Source organism: Lonchura striata, chromosome 3 (assembly GCF_050655825.1).
Source record: "Lonchura striata isolate lonStrDom1 chromosome 3, ASM5065582v1, whole genome shotgun sequence".
NCBI lineage: Eukaryota > Metazoa > Chordata > Aves > Passeriformes > Estrildidae > Lonchura > Lonchura striata.
The window spans coordinates 89,824,096-89,841,573 of record NC_140705.1 but is presented as its reverse complement, the minus strand read 5'-3'; the positions used below and the strand labels follow the sequence as shown (position 1 = coordinate 89,841,573).

The window sequence follows — 17,478 nt, the reverse complement described above, 5'->3', positions numbered from 1 at the left end:
ACAAAGAGCAGGGAAGGATCTGATTGCCTTGGCCTGGAATGGTCCTGCTTCTGTCCTCCTGTTACTGCTCTGTGTTTCCTGTCTACATCTCCAGTCTCTGGGATTATTTGCACTGAAGTCTCTCTTCTCTGTTTGACAGGGTTAAGTATCATTTAAGTGTGTTTATTTTAAAGCCTCTACACAAGAGTTGTGGAAAAGAACCATCATCTAAATAAGAAGCAGCCTGTAATTTTGCTTTTGACAAAAAAGTACTGATGTTTATATGATGTAAATGCAAAGGAATGGTGCATAAATCTGGTTAAGTGTGGTTTAATATCTCATGTGTTTTATAAAAGATTCATGCATCTATTTGGCCAGTCTCCAAGGAGAGATCCAGGCTTAGGCTGTCAAACAAATGGATTTTTAACGCATTTCTGTGTAGTTAAATCTAGTTTGGGTGTAGCTGAAACTTCAAAACCCTGAAAAAAGCAGAAAAAAATAATTTTGCTAACTTTGTATGCATGTACCTTTCACTGTGCCATCTTTAATGGCATCAAAATAAGCTCAGAAAGGCTTGTTTCTAAACATTTTTTTCTGTTACACATTCAGTTGGAAGAAATTTTCGGTTATGTTGTTGTTTTGTATGTGAACTTTGCGGGCACTTCACTATAGATTTTCTGTGTATTGGTCTTGCTTAGGTAAGACTGAGGTTCCACCAGGTTCTGTACATTAGTTTTTGTAAGTGTTTCTTATGCCTTCCATTTACAGAGAATATTTGTACTGCAACTCATTGTGCAGGATTAGAAGACTGCAAGAGAAAGAAAGGACTTGTTCAAAGTTCTTTAGTAGTTTACCTACTTTGAAAAATATACATATTTTTGGTTTTCTTTGGTGTTTTTCATTAATGGGTGCCAACTTTTAATAGTGATATTTTAAGACTGAGTGATCTTAGAGCTATTGGAAATCCACTTTTGCTATAATCAAGATGGCTTCAGGAAAATTCTAGTTTGAATCATACCCTGCTTGTTTTTCTTGCATTTGTAATTCCTCCCAGGTATTTGTGTAAACTGTCAGACCAGGAGTTGCGGCAGAGTGCGGCCCGGAACATGGCAGATTTAATGTGGAGCACAGTGAAAGAGCCCTTGGATACAGCCTTGTGTTTTGATAAAGAAAGTCTTGATCTTGCATTCAAATACTTCATGTCACCAACTCTGACAATGAGGTTGGCTGGGCTGAGCCAAATAACAGTAAGAACTTTTTAAAAATTTCAATTATGTTTGCAGAAAATGTTTCTTGTTTTGCTTTATAATTTACAGGCTTGTTTGGGGGGCTTTTTTTTAATGTGTGAAAGCAGCAGGATCCTCTTACATGCAGCTTTAGGAAATGACAGACATGATGGTGAGGGTAGGGTTTGCTGGGAGCCGAGTCCAAGTGGTGCCTGTGTTGTGCACCATATGGAACTAGCTCACATTACCTGAGCAGTTCATGTGCTGAACAGCACCCTTAGAACTGTGCTTTGTGACAGCTGGGTTGAAATGGAGCCCCTTGCCACAGCAATATTTGGTGTTGAGAAAGGCTTTTAATCTTTTTGCATTTTTAGCTTTGCAGCATCTTGACCCTGCTGCAATTAGCTGCTGCTTTGTATTGCACAAACCTCATTTTCTGTTTGTTAATGCAGTCTGTTTTTCCAGAGAGAGCATTTCTGCATTCATTAGCAGAAGGTTAGATTGAAGAGGTAAATACATACAGCATCAAATAGAAAACTATTAAAACTTAAAAAAATCTCCATCTTTCCCTTTCCCATGGAAATGTTCCATGTGGTACCAGGCAAGATACATTGAGCATTCTTGATTTGTCATTGCTGCCTATAACTATAGAGAAACAGTCGCACAAGAGGGCTAAAGTGAAGTTTTTTATCTGTCTGAGCCTTTTCAGTTTTGTGTTTTCTGAACATGTTTGGCCTTCTCTTTTCTGATGATGTGGTGTCACTGAGTACAAGTTTAGTTAAACTTGATTTTGCTTCTCACTGTAGTTATAGATTGAAGTTACTTCAATTTAATAAATGGCAATTTAAAGAGATCTGTAAATACTTTTAATCAGATTATTGCTGGCTTTTACCCAAAGTAAATATTTATTTACATACAGGTAATGTACTAGGTTGTAAAAACAGGCTGTGAACTACACCCACCACTGTATAATTAGTCTTAAAATCTATTTCCACTTCTGCATAGTTCCAGCTACACTAGATTTCAATTCCTATAAATTCTTTCCTTTGGTTTTATACAATTCTCCTTGTTCAGCTACCAGTGTGTGGGTTTTTTTGTGTATCCTTGCCAAAACAAAGTCTGAAAATAAGAATTCTTCAGCTGCTCTATTTTTTCAGGCATCGAGCTTATTTAAGGGAGTGTGAAGTTGTGTTAAGTAGTTACATGTTTTCTCCTGTTGTTTGGTGAATATTGCTGTAAAAATTGAGAGTTTTTAAAGAACAGACATGTATTACCAGAAGAAAAATTTTACAGTATTTTTAGAGTAAAGCAAGTAGATTTCAGCTTGTAAAAATGGAATATTGTAAGCTAATTTATGCTAATAAGTTACTAAGTCTGGGTTTTTTATGTGAATAGTCTTTAAAACTGCTCTGGAACACTGAGACAATTTATTCTTCTTTTGCATTCAAATCATAGAAAGTTTTTTTTTGTTGTTACCTTGTTTCTCTTCCATTTCTTCTCTCGGTCACTTGTTGAGGTGGTTCAGCTCCAAAATACCTTCTCTGTCTGCTATTGTCTCCCAAATAGAGTGTTATTTTCCTGTTTTTCAGTGCCTGGCTCTGGAGATGAGCCCAGGAACATGCTTTTTAGTGCTCAGCTTTCTCTGCTGAAGCCTTTCTACCCTTTTGTCCTTCATCACTGCCACACTTGTGTTGCATCAATTGAGTGTCTGGTCACAGGTGCCTTTAGTTCTTACCATGTTTCATAGATAGTAAAAAATGAAAAAGGATTTTTTTCCCTCTGGCATTCAAGGAAACAAAACTTGAATTGAAAAACCTGTTAGGAGGTGAGGGAGAGCAAGGTGTTGCAACACTGCCCCACGTGTGCTTTGTCTTGTGCTGCTGGGGCAGAATTCTGAGAGTTCAGTTGAAGTTACTGGAAAAATTGTTTGCAAATCCCAGTATGAAAAAAACAGTCTCAGAATTGCTTCGGAGAAGGATTTGGTATGGGAGGTGTAGGTCAATGGTGAGCCAGGATTTAAAACTGGTGATAGGAACAGCTCAATTCTGTCACTGTTTCAAAATATTTTCATTTGAAGGTGAATCTTAAGAAAAATCAGTGAGTTTCCACTGTGTTGTCTGACCCTGCTCTAATTCCCACTCCTAAATAAGTTTCATTTTAAATTCTCTATTAGTAACCCATCTACCCATCTATTAATACTTGTGTGGATAGGCTCTCATGTCTCACCAATTTCAGTGCATGTTTACCATTTTGGTTTTTCAAATCTGTTTCCCCCCCACACCCCCCGAAGGTTGAGATTGGACACAAATAACTCTATGTGCAAAGACTTGAGAAGTCTTTACACACAGACTTATTGAGAAGATTAGTGCATTCACCTGAATTATAGTGTGTATTAGACTTTTTTCAAGATAGTAAGTATTTTGACAAAGTTATGCAACAAGTTTAATTTTAACTTCAAAAGTTCACATTATTGTGCCTTTTTTTTTTTAATAAGATGCCATGTAAGCTCTATTACATAATTTAAAATATTTTTTAAAATGTTATGTACATGTAAAAGAATTGGATATGGAGCTATTGATGCTGAGGGAAGAAGTGGAAAAGAGATGTAAAACTTTGAACAGGCTTTTTTTTTTTCTTCTGTAATGTCTTAATTTAAGAGTTTTACATGTTTGAAAGCTTCGTTTCCTGTAAAAATACATTATTTTTGTTCTCTAATTTTGTCTAAACAACTAACTTAAAAACATATAAAGTCCTATAGTGTCACTAATACTATTTGGAAATATAAGAAAACTGCCTCACCAAATATTTGGATGAAATTGTAATTTTTTTCTTCCTTTTTCTAACTATAGAATCAGCTTCATACCTTCAATGATGTGTGTAATAATGAGTCATTAGTTTCAGACACGGAAACGTAAGTAGGAGCCTTATTCTGAATACTTTTATATGATTGCAATTCTTCTCTGTTGTTGCTGTGGATTATACACAGTGGGGGAGCAGTGATAATCCTAGACATTTATTAGAAATATTCTAATCAAGGGGTTAATAAATGGTTTTAAATAATAACTAGAAAATATTTCTAAATGTTTCTGGATTTTTTTCTGCATTAAAATACAGAATCAGTAAGCTTTAGAAAAACATAGATACTGAAATAATAAATACCTACAATGGCCCATTATTTCCATGATGATATATAAATAAGAACCAGCTAATTGATATCCAATTCATATAATTTTTGCCATCTTCTCATTTCTCTGGATTATTTGTTTAATCAAGACTTGTATTGTCATCACTGACTCCCAAACTTGTTCGTTTTCCACCCAGTTTGTGAGGCAGTGCTATTCTTTTTGTTTTTTTCCTTCAAAGTCCTTATTTGTATAACTCAGATGTGTTGAACAATTTTAAACGGAGTCAGAAAAATCTTAAAGATTCACCTGTGGGATTATATTCCAGCCAGGAAATGCATTCACTTCTCTATTAACTCTAAATTTAATGGTAGAATTGTCAAGAATTTAAATTAAATATACATCTTTTGCTAGTTGAAATAACTGGTCTTGTGAAATAACAGGCAAAGTGTGTAAATTGTAGAATTTTACTCATAATGTACTTGTTAAGTTTCTCTTGGGGGGTGATGTACTCTGTTTATGTTGGGAGCCACAGACAATCACTCTCCAGTACTTTATTAATGGGAAATCTCTCACAGCAGCAGTGTCTTGCTTTTGTCTGTATACTTTTATTACAAATTGCATTTTAACACTTTCTGAAATCTGGCTTCAGTCATGACCACAGTTCTGGAGATTTCATGCAAAAAGCGCCATAAATATTTGAAGATAAATTTGTGGGAATGTTGCTGTTTTAAACATAAAGAACCAGAATTTAGGGCACTTTTGCTTCTGTGGAGATGTGGAAATACCTTGGAAATAAGAAATAAATAGTAAATACTGCAGGAGAAAAACGTGTTGGGAATATGAGGTCAGCTGGGGTGTTTCCTACACTGTCTTCCCAGTTCTTAGTGTGTTGTTACACTGGGACTGACAAACATCAGATTTATCCAGTTCTTCTTCCCTCACACCGATAATCTGAAACAGAGGTCATTTTTAGGTTGTAGAAACATTAACAAGTGATTGTGCCAGTTAAATCTAATACAAAGCTGTTTGATTTTCTGTGTCAAATGTAAAAAAGAGAAGCTGTTAATGTGGATAAAGAGAAGAGTGGTTAAATTTCCCTGCAGAAGAGCAGATGTACTCCGCAAGAGCATCAGAGTTATTTTAATGCTGAAGGAAATAGTCAAATTCTCCTTTGGGATATTACTTTCTTGGCAGGGGCATCTGTAAACAGGCTGTCATTTGAAAGGAATGCAGCACGAACAGAAAAGGTTCTTTTCTACTTTTGTAGTATATGATTTTTTAAAAAATCAGAATTTCAGTTCTGGCATTTTACCTGAAAGGTTGGTTGCAAACCAGTATCAAACATTGCTGCTCATCTTCAGATATCTTGTGGAATCATTGATGTCTTCCAGCCAAATAATCAGAAAGTGCTGGAGCAGAAGGATGGGGAAAATGTCTCGCTTCTCCAGTTTGTTGAGTACAAAGCTTCCCTCTCATTACAGACTCCGCTCATGAGAAATTTTTGGATGAAAAGGCATTTAGGGAGTTGGCAGTGACTGAATGAGCAGCAAAAGGAAAGCTTTTCATTCCTGTGTTCTTTTCTTAGGGGAGAAAGGAAGTCTTAAGTTTTATTTTGTAGCTTTGTAGCCTCTGCAGATTTGCCAAAAGAAGATGTCCTGCTTTATGTCTGGTCATCCCCATTATATGTTTTGACTTTTCCAGATGCGTTTGGAACTGTCAACCTTTGGGATTTCTCCTTCTGTATCTTGATAAGGTGGGTTTGCGGGAGGTACCTTTAAAAAAAAAAAAAAAGCTTTCAGTTAGTCCTGGCTCTTCCTTGTTCAGAATTAATATCAGGATTTTTTTAGCAAATATTTTGCAATGGTAGCTTCCCACCTTTATCCTCAGCACTGCAGTTTTTCCATGGTAAAACAAGCTAAAGCATCTTCTGTCTAGGAAAACAGTGGATTTCACAAATTGCACTTGGGAGCAGCAGAAAGCTGACACAGAGGGATCTGTTTTGTAGCTGCAGGTGTTTGTTTGGCTTTTGAGACTTCACTTCCCTGCCTTCTCAAGGGTTGAGGCTTTGTGCTGACTGAGGACGTGTGTGCTCCAGATGTGGGCAATGTCTCAGCCACTCAACTTCATCATATCCCTCAGAGATGGACTTCTAATTTAGCTGTTCCTGGCTCTAAAGATAGAACCAAATTCTTTGCAGTCTGAGGTACTGAGGAGTGTGAAATCTACTGAAGCTAAAAATAACGAGCCTGAACAGAAGAAGCTCAGTCTTTGAATAAGTGATTCCTGCAACTGTTTCGCTGATGTCACTTAGTGAAAAATGATGATGCTTTTCAGGAAGTGAAAGATACTCTTTTTTTTTTTGGTGTTACTTGGACCACAAGAGGAAAAGGTGTTGGTCTTTTCTTTAGTGAGGACACTGTCAGCTTCTGGAAATAACACTGTAAAGATAGATTTTGTTTTGCTCTTCACTTGGCAGGCAGCCAGGTTTGGGTTTCAGGTTCCAGGCTGACACTGAGGCAACTTCCTGACTCATTTAAAAAACTTGATTAGCCTCACTTGAAAAGCTTCCTACAGAGCAATTTCAGGTCCAAAATTCCTTTCACCTGTGAACAGAAAGAACTGGAATATTTCTTCTCCTTTCTTTCCTTATTTATTGAAATACTCAATTACAAGTTCTGTGTTGCTTTTTCCCTTCACTGCAGTGTTTTACCTTGTGTTAACTCTTGCTTTCTCATTTTTTGTCTAAACTTACTGACTTGAGTTTCTGGCAGCATTATTTAAACACTTCTACTCTCTCTGTTCCATTTTAGGGATCTTTTCAGATTTTCCCTGGGGGGGAAAAAAAAGTGAATTTTTTTCATTCAGCTCACTAATGTTTCTTTCTTGTGGCCCACACAGCAGTTAAACAAACATTCCAGATGATGTCAGAGTGGTGGTTTCAGAGCCTGCAGAGCATCAGAGGAAAATTTGTGCTCAGAAGCAAAAACATGTGCTTGAATGTGTGTTGGGAAGGTGCCTTCTGCATCCTCTTTGCATTTCTGATCCTGTATAGTTGAGATCAGGGTTTCACATCTGTTGTTGTGTTATAGATCCTATTTCAGTGATGTTGTCAAGAGGTGTTAGTGTTCCTCCCTTGCAAGCTGCCAGCTCCAGAGCTGCATTTTTCCCTTGGAGCTTTTATATTCTGTGTTCAGTGACGTTGTGGACTCGCTGTTGCATTCCATCCAGCTCTGAGCTGGTGTCTTTTTGTAGCTTTGTGGGGAATTGAGTGGTTGAATAAATAAGGTTTTCTTTGATGGGGGTTACTTTGCTGTGGGATTTATTCCTAGATTTGGGTCATCATGTGGGTACCAAGTGTTGCACCACAGCCTTAGATTAGAATGTTTCCAGGACTTTAACCCTGTCCTTTCATAGAGAGGTGTTCTTTGACCTACCAGGAAAATGCATAAACTGGAAGATAAGAATGAACAAAATTCAGTGCAGTTCCAGACATCAAGTTATATCACCAGCTGCACAGTTCCCCCTCTCTTCCTTGCAGGCTCATAGAATGCCTGCGGAAACTCATGTCAAAAGTGCTTGAAGTACATTTCTTGGAAGTAAACCAGCTGTTTTTGACAGACATGAATTATCAGTGAGCTTGCATTAAAAATTCTACAGAGTAATGGATTGTTATGTACATTTCCAGTGTGAGAGAGATTTAGAGGCAATTAAACCAAAGTAGCTCCTACCCTTGCCTTTTTATTCTCTTCTCCTTCCTCAGCCACAACACAGAGCCATAGAGAGTATAAAGTTATTTAAATAACTTTTCCTATTGCTATCTAGTTATTAAATCCATCATAAACAGCTACTGCATTCCCAAAGTGAATTTTCTTACTCCTAAAGTCTGTCTGATTTGGATATCTAATTTGTAAAGCCATTCCTTGTGCTGCTACTTTGATGTGAGAGGAAAAAGCACATTTATGCTTTGATCATAATGCATGATTTTTACTCTCACCATTTATTTTAATACAAAAGAGTAACTTTTTTCAGGAAAACCTTTGCTGAAATGAAAGTGTTCAGGAAAGAAGACAGATACCCTTCATTTACACTGAAATTTGCTTTTTTGGTGAATCCTTGAATCTGATATTGTAAATATATTCCTTAGTAAAACAGAGAGCTAAACACTTTGTGGGAGTAATAACTTGATTATTTTAAAAGGTACTGATTGCTGTGCCCTCAGCCAAATTTTCTGGGAGAAGCAGTTCTCTCTGCTGGGAAGCACAAGGGCTTCATTCTGCCTTGCACAAGGATCCTCCTGTTTTTGGTCACCCTCAGCAAATCCATATCAAATGCGCATTTACCTTCAGAAATGTTAGATGTTGTTTTACTAGAGTTGAGCTCACCAAAAGGAAAAAGAGTTTGTTGCTGCTGAGAATACATCCATTAAAAAAGGCATTCCTTCAAAAGAATTATCTGTGGTTTTTCAGAATAAACATGGTGTGAATTAGAGACAGACAACTACCATGGTAATTTAATAAAATGTGAAGGAACTCATTCTGGAGGGGAGCTTTTGTTCTTTCCTTTGGAGTGGTTAAAGTGCAACATATGACTGGATACAAAGCCTAATGGGTATTGTGCCATGAGCAGAAGGGTTTGGATAAAGAGAACCCATGAGGAATGTGTCCTTTCATACTGGCATTGCCAGTGAGCCTAGCAGTGGTTATTTATCTGGGATTCCTTCTCAGCGCTGCAGGCTGAAAAACTCAGATGCAAGAAGAAAGGAAAGGTCTTCCTTCAGCCTTGTTTAGCCAGAAATCCAAGCCCTGGCTGAATCAGAAATGTGCATGTGCCAAATTTTGGGTTGGGTGGGCATCTTTTGTGTTGTGGGGATAGTTGGGATTTGGTTTGGTTTTGAAATGAGGCTCTGTGGGAAGTTAAAGACATCTTGGATTCATGGAACATATGTTATTTTTTCAATCCCTCTTTGAGCAGATCCTCTGTCAAACTGACTTTACAGTGTGAAACTCATTTATTGATAAGCCATAAATGATAACTGTTGGCAAACTTTTGTACCTTGCAGGCCAGTCATTCCTTAAATGTTGTGGGACATTATCTTTGAACAGTGTGAGAATATTTGATTCCCAGTGTCATGGAATTAGAAGAGAACAGTCCAGAAATTATGTGGAGTAACAGGAGCTTTGCTCCTTGAACTCAGCCATGAGGATCAGGCAATTCAAAAGAAATGAAGCACTGGCATGTGGCCCTGACTAATGAATCCTGTTTGGAAGACCTACAAAGGCAATCTCTTTTTACCTAGAGAATCTTGGTTCCTTCTTGAGGATGATAAAGATTGGCAGTCCTGGATTTTAATAGTGACCATAAATGTGACATGAGCAGAAGTGGTAAAAATAACTCTTCCTCAAGGCCTCTACGGCAGCCCCTCCCTCCATCCTCTCCTTTCTGTGAAACACAGCTCTGTTATTCCAGGGCCATTCAAACCAAAAGCTGGGCTTTAAATACTCTTGATGTCCTGTAATTGCTTCTGGTGCCAAAATCAGGGTAAACAAACATTTGCTTGAAGAGAAGGAATAAAAAGGAGCTTATGCACTGCTTTGCAGACAGGGCAATGCTTTCTGGAAGTTCAGCTTTTGTTTTGGAAAACTCAATTTCCTTGTCCTGGTCAGTTTGAATATTTGCTTAAGGAATGGCAGTGGGTAAGTTCCCTGTTGGTATGGATGAGCAGAATGAGAATGGATGAGAATTTGGAAGTATCTGTGTGCTGCATGTGTGTATGATCGTGGCAAAAATAGTTTGGGAGAGTTGCTATTTATGTAAGAGAATCTAAAAATATATCCATGACATCCTTAAGAAAATAATTTCTGTCACTCCCACCTTCAGCTACATTTCAATACTTCTGAAGTTTCACTATAAACGTGGATTAAATAGCAGTGTCTTACCTGTGAGGTCTTTGGAATTGTTTGCATATGGTCTATTGCACATTAACTAATAAAATTAGTAGAATTATTGATTATGTTTGCTGATGATCCAGAGGGGAAATGTTGATATTTGGCATTGGTCTTCCAGCTAAAGAAAAAAAATTTTGCTTCCTGCTTGGAAAAATGAGCATTGACCATGGTTTGTATTCAGAATGTTTTTGTGCCCTCACTACAACTGCAGATACCAACTTGCAGGATGTGCTGTGCTAGAGGAGAGCAGAGAGTCAATATTATAGGCAGATCATTTTATGTTTCCACTTTTTTTTCATCTCCAGGTCAATTGCAAAAGAACTTGCAGACTGGCTTATCAGCAACAATGTAGTTGAGCACATTTTTGGACCAAATTTACATATTGAGGTTTGTATGTGATTATTATAAATTTGGTATAATCATGGAGCATGAACTTGTTTTTCTAGTAAATCTTTCCTCACTATGTTCTCACTTTGCAGATCATCAAGCAGTGTCAAGTGATTCTGAATTTTCTTGCAGCTGAAGGGAGACTTAGTACTCAACATATAGACTGTATTTGGGCTGCTGCACAGGTATATATTGAATTTTTGTAATTGCAGAAGTGATAAAAGAAAAAAAAATAGAAATAAGTTGATTTTATTTCACATTCATAAAGTTGAGTTTTTTGCTTTTTCTTGGCTGTCTGTGTGTTTTGCTGACCAAAATGTCAAGTTAGGTAACTGCCACAGTTACTGAGTTATTTGTTAGATGCAAAAAATCACCTTGGCTACTTTTATACAAGGAAAAAAATGAAGTTGTATAGCAAGGACAGAGTGTTTTCACTGAGAATGGGGATGAAGGTTGTAGGGTAGTTGCAATATTTTTAGTATTGTGCTAAATTGCCTTGCTCCTGTGTATTTTAGCTTCCATTTCTGGTACTCCTGGTGGGAACAATCAAGGGAAAATTGTGGCAGTGAAGTTTACAGCTGTGCTCCTCTGCTGCTGTTAAAATCTATAGAAGGCACTGAAATTTTATTTTTTTGCTTGCTATGGCTGGAAACTGATAGGCTTTTGCCTTCAGAAAAAATTATGTGTGTGTTACTTTTAATGGGTCACTGTGCTTGTTATTTTAAGTTGTGACATTTTTTATTTAGGGGATTTGAGTACAATAGGCATGGGCAGGCCTAGGGAACATGCTGTTATAACAGGTTAGAATTTAAAGAGGGTTTTCTATGTGTTCAATATTTCTTTGTCATTTATTGCAATCAAATAGTACCGAACACACATTCTGAACCAATGTGGTCCATTGTCATTACAGCTGGAATGTTAATTAAATGCTCATTGGAATACCATTTGCTCCACCATTTCTCTGTGTCAGAGTAATAAATAATTATTTATTTTACACTACATTTTAAAACAGTATTTTCAATTCCTTGATGTTTTCACACAGTATGTTACACACTGTTTGACCTCTGGATTTTTTCAATGTATTTTATACTGCTTTAGGAATAATATAATTACCTAATTCTGGGTAGTGCTTTTACAGTTTGTGTTCATTTTGACATAGGGATATTTTCACAGTATGTTTGATATCAGAATGAAGTATGTTGTGATCACTTCCTGTAAAAGGCTTAAACCTCTAATGTTGTTTAAAAGTCTGACACCTTTAGACTAAAAGAACAGAAAGCCTTAAAGTGTATTTTCCACTCTTTAAAATGAGCTTTTAGACAAAAATTCATCTTCCCTAAATTGAAGTTATCTCAACATGTTTAAATGCATCTTTGTATCAAACCCATGTGATTTCATTGCACTGTGAATCCTGTGAAAGTTGGCGTGTACATAGTAAATGCTGACACAGATACTTTAGTACCAGGAAAGCAAAATAAAATAAATCATTAAAAAAAGCCCTTTTGAGGTGTAAGTGTGGTAATAAACGTAAGAAATTTTTTTCTACAAATTTCCTGTAACCATTATTTTATTTTTTTAATAACAGCATCCTTACAAACGTAATGAAACTCTTTTAAGTGTCTGTGAAAAGCAGCATTTAACCAAAGAGGAGTCATCCAGGAGCACTGTCACTTTCATGTGGAAATAGAGTAGTTAGCTGAACACACTGTCATATTTTTTGACATCCATCACTGGAAAGACAAAAGATTTCTTTATAATCTTCACACAGTCTGCTCCTGAGTAGTCTTTATTTGTATTTACCACTGCTAATAAGGTAATCATTGCAAATACTGCTTCCCTCAGATTTAGCATATAAACTTGATATTTTAAAAGTTATATTTAAATTCAAATACAAAACAAACTTCCAGTTCTTCTTTTCACCTAATCTCTCAAAACTAGAACTAAGGAAGGAATTGTTGCACTTGATTTGTACCTTTCCAGGCTTTACAGTGTCAAAATTACTTGAGTCAAAATTGCAAATCCACTGGAGTTTCAAATTATTTGACAAGTGCACCTGAGAATTTGTACAAATATGTTTATTTGCTCCAATATTTGATTTGTTTGTTCTGCTGTTCCTGTTAACTTCTCTGTTTGTACCTTGTAGCTGAAGCACTGCAGTCGTTACATACATGACTTGTTTCCTTCGTTGATCAAAAACTTGGACCCTGTCCCACTTAGGCACCTCCTTAACCTTGTCTCAACTCTTCATCCCAGTGCTCACACTGAACAGGTAAAGACAAGGCCAGCAACATCACTGGCACGAGAAAAGCAATTAAATGAGAGTGTTAAACAACCATAATGGATTTGTCTTCCTAAAGGAATGCAGAAACTCTAGGAGTATATTTGTAATGTTTCTTCAATTGCACCTTTCCTAGCATTTGAAGGACAATTTTTAGAGATAACGTAATTGCTGAAGGAAGATTTTAACTTCCTGTCTGAAGTTAAAATGTGTTTCACACAACATTATTTAGTTAAGTTATTTATTTTGATGAGTTTATTTTGGCCTAGAGAAAAATGAACAGTGGATCTTTCTATTCAAAACCTGCTGCTTAATGGGACTTTTCCCTGGTTTTCTTTCCAGACCTTGTATTTGGCATCCATGCTGATCAAAGCCCTGTGGAATAATGCACTGGCAGCTAAGGCGCAGCTGTCAAAACAAAGCTCCTTTGCATCTTTACTGAGTACCAACCTGCCCATGGGAAACAAAAAAGGTGTGTGGTTTTCCAGTAGATCTGGGAGTTAAATTAGGAATTTTCATAGTCTCCATGTTGAGTTTGGACAAAAAGCAGGTGTAGAACTTTCTCCTTTAAGTATTTTTTAAAAGTGTCATGCTGGCATATTTTTCCAGCAGAACTTGAGGCTGTAGATGAAAGCATGAAAAGTCTGTGAGTGCTTTTGGAAAGCTTTGTGTTTCAGATTCATTCTGTTTGTATAGCTAGAGTAATCTGTATTTTTCTTTTTTCTTCTTAATTCAGAAAATTATCCATAACTATTCTTGTTCTACTGCACATGTGTAACTTAATACCTACACAAAATCTTAAATAAAGCTTACTTGTATTTTACCTACTATTTGGTATTACATGCTCTTTCTGATTTGGTGGTTTTGTTTTCTGCTTGACTGTGTATTTCCCCACAGTCATTACTAAAGGTGCTGCCAAACCATTTTACTGTAGTTTCCCCCTCTCTTCTTACTTCCGGCTTTTATGAATCATTGACAACTATATGCTGAAAAAATGATTTTTGGTCACTTATTTTTCCATCCTGTTTTTTTCCTTCAGAAGAAGAGGAGCTCAGAAGGGCAGCCCCTTCCCCTTGTAAGTATAGTTTTAGTTGTACACCATAGTCTGACTCATTTGATTCTACAGTGCTTTTGAATTTGGAACATAATTAAATGTGAAATTTTGTTTTTATGAGAAATCAAATGAAATTATATTTTGAGTAGAACCTAGGAAATTTGTATAACTGAGGCAAGAGAGACATCAAAATACAAACTTTGTAAAATGTTCAGTGTTCTAAGTGAAATTTTTAGCGTTTAGGTACACACAGTTTAATTTATATCCCTGTTTGCTGGAAGAATGCTCAATATTTGAGGCAGATTTATGCAGTGTTGTTACATTCTAGTAATCACCTGTCACAGAGTAACTGGGAAATGTTGTTTTGAATTAGGGTCACCAGCAGCAAGCCCTCAAAGTAGTGACAACAGTGACACCCATCAGAGTGGAGGCAGTGACATTGAAATGGAGGAACAGCTGATTAACAGAACGAAACACGTCCAACAGCGACTTTCGGACACAGAGGTAGGAGTGTGGGTCTGAATCTGGGAACCATTTTGTTACTGAGTAGCTATAAAAATGATGTTTTATCTGTCCTTGTTTCAAAACTACCTCAGACAAATGTATTGCTGCATTTAAATAGTGTTTCAGTTAGGTTAATCTCTTAGTAATGGACAGCAAGACATTGTCACACTGGGGCTCTGTGCACATGCAAAGTCTGCACATACACCCTGTTAGCAACAAGGTAATACAGAAAATCAATTATTAAATCTGAATCTTGCTTGGAGCATTTTGCCATCAGCAGCCAGATTGAGAAAGAGTGAATGGGAACTAGTAGATATGACATATTTCCTCCTAAAGGAAGAATCATGCTTGAATGATGACAATGATGATATTAATTATGTATTTCCAGTGGTGCTTTATTTTTCCACCAGTCTTAAAAAAACCCAAAATAATTTCAGGAATCCATGCAAGGAAGCTCTGATGAGACAGCCAACAGTGGTGAGGATGGCAGCAGTGGGCCTGGGAGCAGCAGTGGCCACAGTGATGGATCCAGCAATGAGGCCAACTCCAGTCATGCCAGCCAGTCCGCCGGCAGCCCTGGCAGCGAGGTGCAGTCGGAAGACATCGCGGATATTGAGGCTCTCAAAGAGGAGGAGGATGAAGAGGAAGAAGACAGGAGTCACAATCCTCAGAATAGCAGCAGGAGCACAGATCTACGAAGCAGAAAACTGGAATCCCAAACGGGCATTTGCCTAGGAGATGCCCAGGAGGTGTCAGAGAGGAGCAGCGCCAGTAACGGGGCGGGCAAGGAGCACGTGTTCAACACGGATGCTGTGCCACCCGTGGACAATCGCATCCGCATGCTCGATGCCTGTCCCCACACTGAGGATGCAGAGCATGACATGGCAGGGGAAATGAGCACTGCTCACATTTCACAAGGCTCTCAAGATTCTTGTATTACTCACACAGGGGACTTCCTCGGGGAAACTATTGGGAATGAGTTATTTAACTGTCGACAGTTCATTGGGCCCCAGCACCACCACCACCATCACCACCACCATCACCACCACGATGGGTAGGTAGCTTGGCATTCCACAGAATTCACAAAATTACTAGTTTGGAAGAGACCTTAAAGATCGAGTCCAGTCCATGCCCCAGCACCTCAACTAAACCATGGCACTGAGTGTCACATCCGCACTTTTCTTAAACACATCCAGGGATGGTGACTCCACCACCTCCCCCAGCACACCATTCCAGTACTTTATCACCCTTTCTGTAAAAAACCTTCTTCCTAATATCCAGCCTATATTTCCCTTGATGCAGTTTCTTCTGACTCCTTCCATAACAGAAATAAAAGTGGTAACAAAATCCTACATCTGGGCAGAAATTGGTGTGTGGACATTCTGCTGTACCTCAGGATAATTTTGTCTTGCAGAGATGATTGTTATCACAGACATTTACACAGATATCTGATTCGTTAATGTTTGATTAAAGGTTTCTCTTAAGTTTTGGTATTGAATAAATAAGGCAGCATTTAAGAAAATGTTAAAAAATGTTGGAAAATGCTGCATTTAGTTAACACTAAGAAGCCAACAGAGTCATCATGCTAGTGAGACCTTTAGTTTACTTATCTGTAGTTGTTTTGCCAATTTGTACAAGGGCTGTTGTTCAAACAGATGATTAATTCTGACTTTAGCTTTAGGGAGATGTCTGCTCACTTGTGTTCAGCTATAAACAACTTCCTCTTTGATATTGTCCATTCTGATACTCTTCTTTTACAGACATATGGTTGATGATATGCTTAGTGCAGATGATGTCAGCTGCAGTAGTTCTCAAGTCAGTGCAAAATCAGAGAAAAATATGGCAGATTTTGATGGGGAAGAGTCTGGCTGTGAAGAAGAGCTTGTACAGATTAATTCCCATGCTGAGCTAACATCTCATCTTCAGCAGCACCTCCCAAACCTGGCCTCTATCTATCATGAACATCTGAGTCAAGGTAAGAGTTATAAAGGAACAACTGAAAAACTTAGTTTGTCATTTTGAATTAGTCTCCAGTAATTAAAATAATGAAATTATTTTAATAATTTATTTGTATTAAAAAAAAAAAAAAAACAACAAACCAATGATGACTGCTGAGAACTTCATGTTTCTCCAAGAGATGAATTTTTGTATCCGTGTTCATTTGTCAACACAGAAACATTCATTTGTGTTTAGCTGTGTTTATATTTTTAAGTCCCCCACCTTTCCATGTAATCTGGAGCTTTGAATGCAAATTAAAACAAATAAAGGCACAGAAGAACCTAGTAAGTGTTTTTTCCTAATAGGTTATTTAAGTGTAAAGAAAGGTAGTACTGAAATGCAAGACTCTCTTTAAAGGATTTTCCAGTCTAAAACTTTCTGCAATTTTCTGTGCTGGTGGGTGCACATTACTATGGTTTTGTACATTTGACATCATAAATTAACCTATAAATGAATTAACCATAATGGACTCTAGAGAAGATAATTCTGGAAAAATGACTTAAAAGATTACTTGATACTTTTGGGAGTTTGCTATAAAAAGGGCATTTTATGCTATTTCATCTTACACTGCTAAATCTTCTGGTTTACTTCAGGGTGCAATTTAAAATGCTCCTCAAACACTTCTCAGGAATTATATCATCTTTCTATATGCTATTTTGGCAGCTTTATTTTTCTCTTTTACCCTGGTTTTAAACATAATGGAGAGCAGGTTTGGTGAAAGGTTCATGTTTTTCTTTGCTGGCCTGCAAAAACCAAGTTTTGCTCTTGTCCAGCAGACAGCAAACCCAGTGCTTTTTATATATTTCCCTGACGTAATTGAATGAGAAGTTTTTATGATAATAATTTTAGCCTGACATTGAAAATTTGGATTTTTTTTCTACACTGCAGAGTTGAAGAAACTATTAAAAACTTCATAAATCTATAAATCAGCATATTTTTTCAATATTTTCCATAGATATTATTTGTCTAACTGAAGATTGAA

The 17,478-nt window shown here is 37.1% G+C and overlaps 1 protein-coding gene across 10 annotated transcripts in view; it reads left to right on the top strand.

The window, feature by feature from the left end:
• USP34 (ubiquitin specific peptidase 34) overlaps positions 1–17,478 on the top strand; it is a 115,664-nt gene that overhangs the window by 36,706 nt on the left and 61,480 nt on the right. For 8 of the 10 annotated variants that reach the window (XM_085576968.1, XM_021527496.3, XM_077781982.2 and 5 more), the window contains exons 7-16: positions 1,034–1,226; positions 4,055–4,116; positions 10,581–10,662; positions 10,755–10,847; positions 12,806–12,931; positions 13,283–13,412; positions 13,980–14,015; positions 14,368–14,498; positions 14,936–15,552; positions 16,259–16,473. In XM_085576968.1, the coding sequence (XP_085433094.1) occupies positions 1,034–1,226; positions 4,055–4,116; positions 10,581–10,662; positions 10,755–10,847; positions 12,806–12,931; positions 13,283–13,412; positions 13,980–14,015; positions 14,368–14,498; positions 14,936–15,552; positions 16,259–16,473 (1,685 nt within the window). The remainder of the gene's footprint in view (positions 1–1,033; positions 1,227–4,054; positions 4,117–10,580; positions 10,663–10,754; positions 10,848–12,805; positions 12,932–13,282; positions 13,413–13,979; positions 14,016–14,367; positions 14,499–14,935; positions 15,553–16,258; positions 16,474–17,478) is intronic. The other 2 variants (XM_021527497.3, XM_085576967.1) reach the window with 1 other exon arrangement.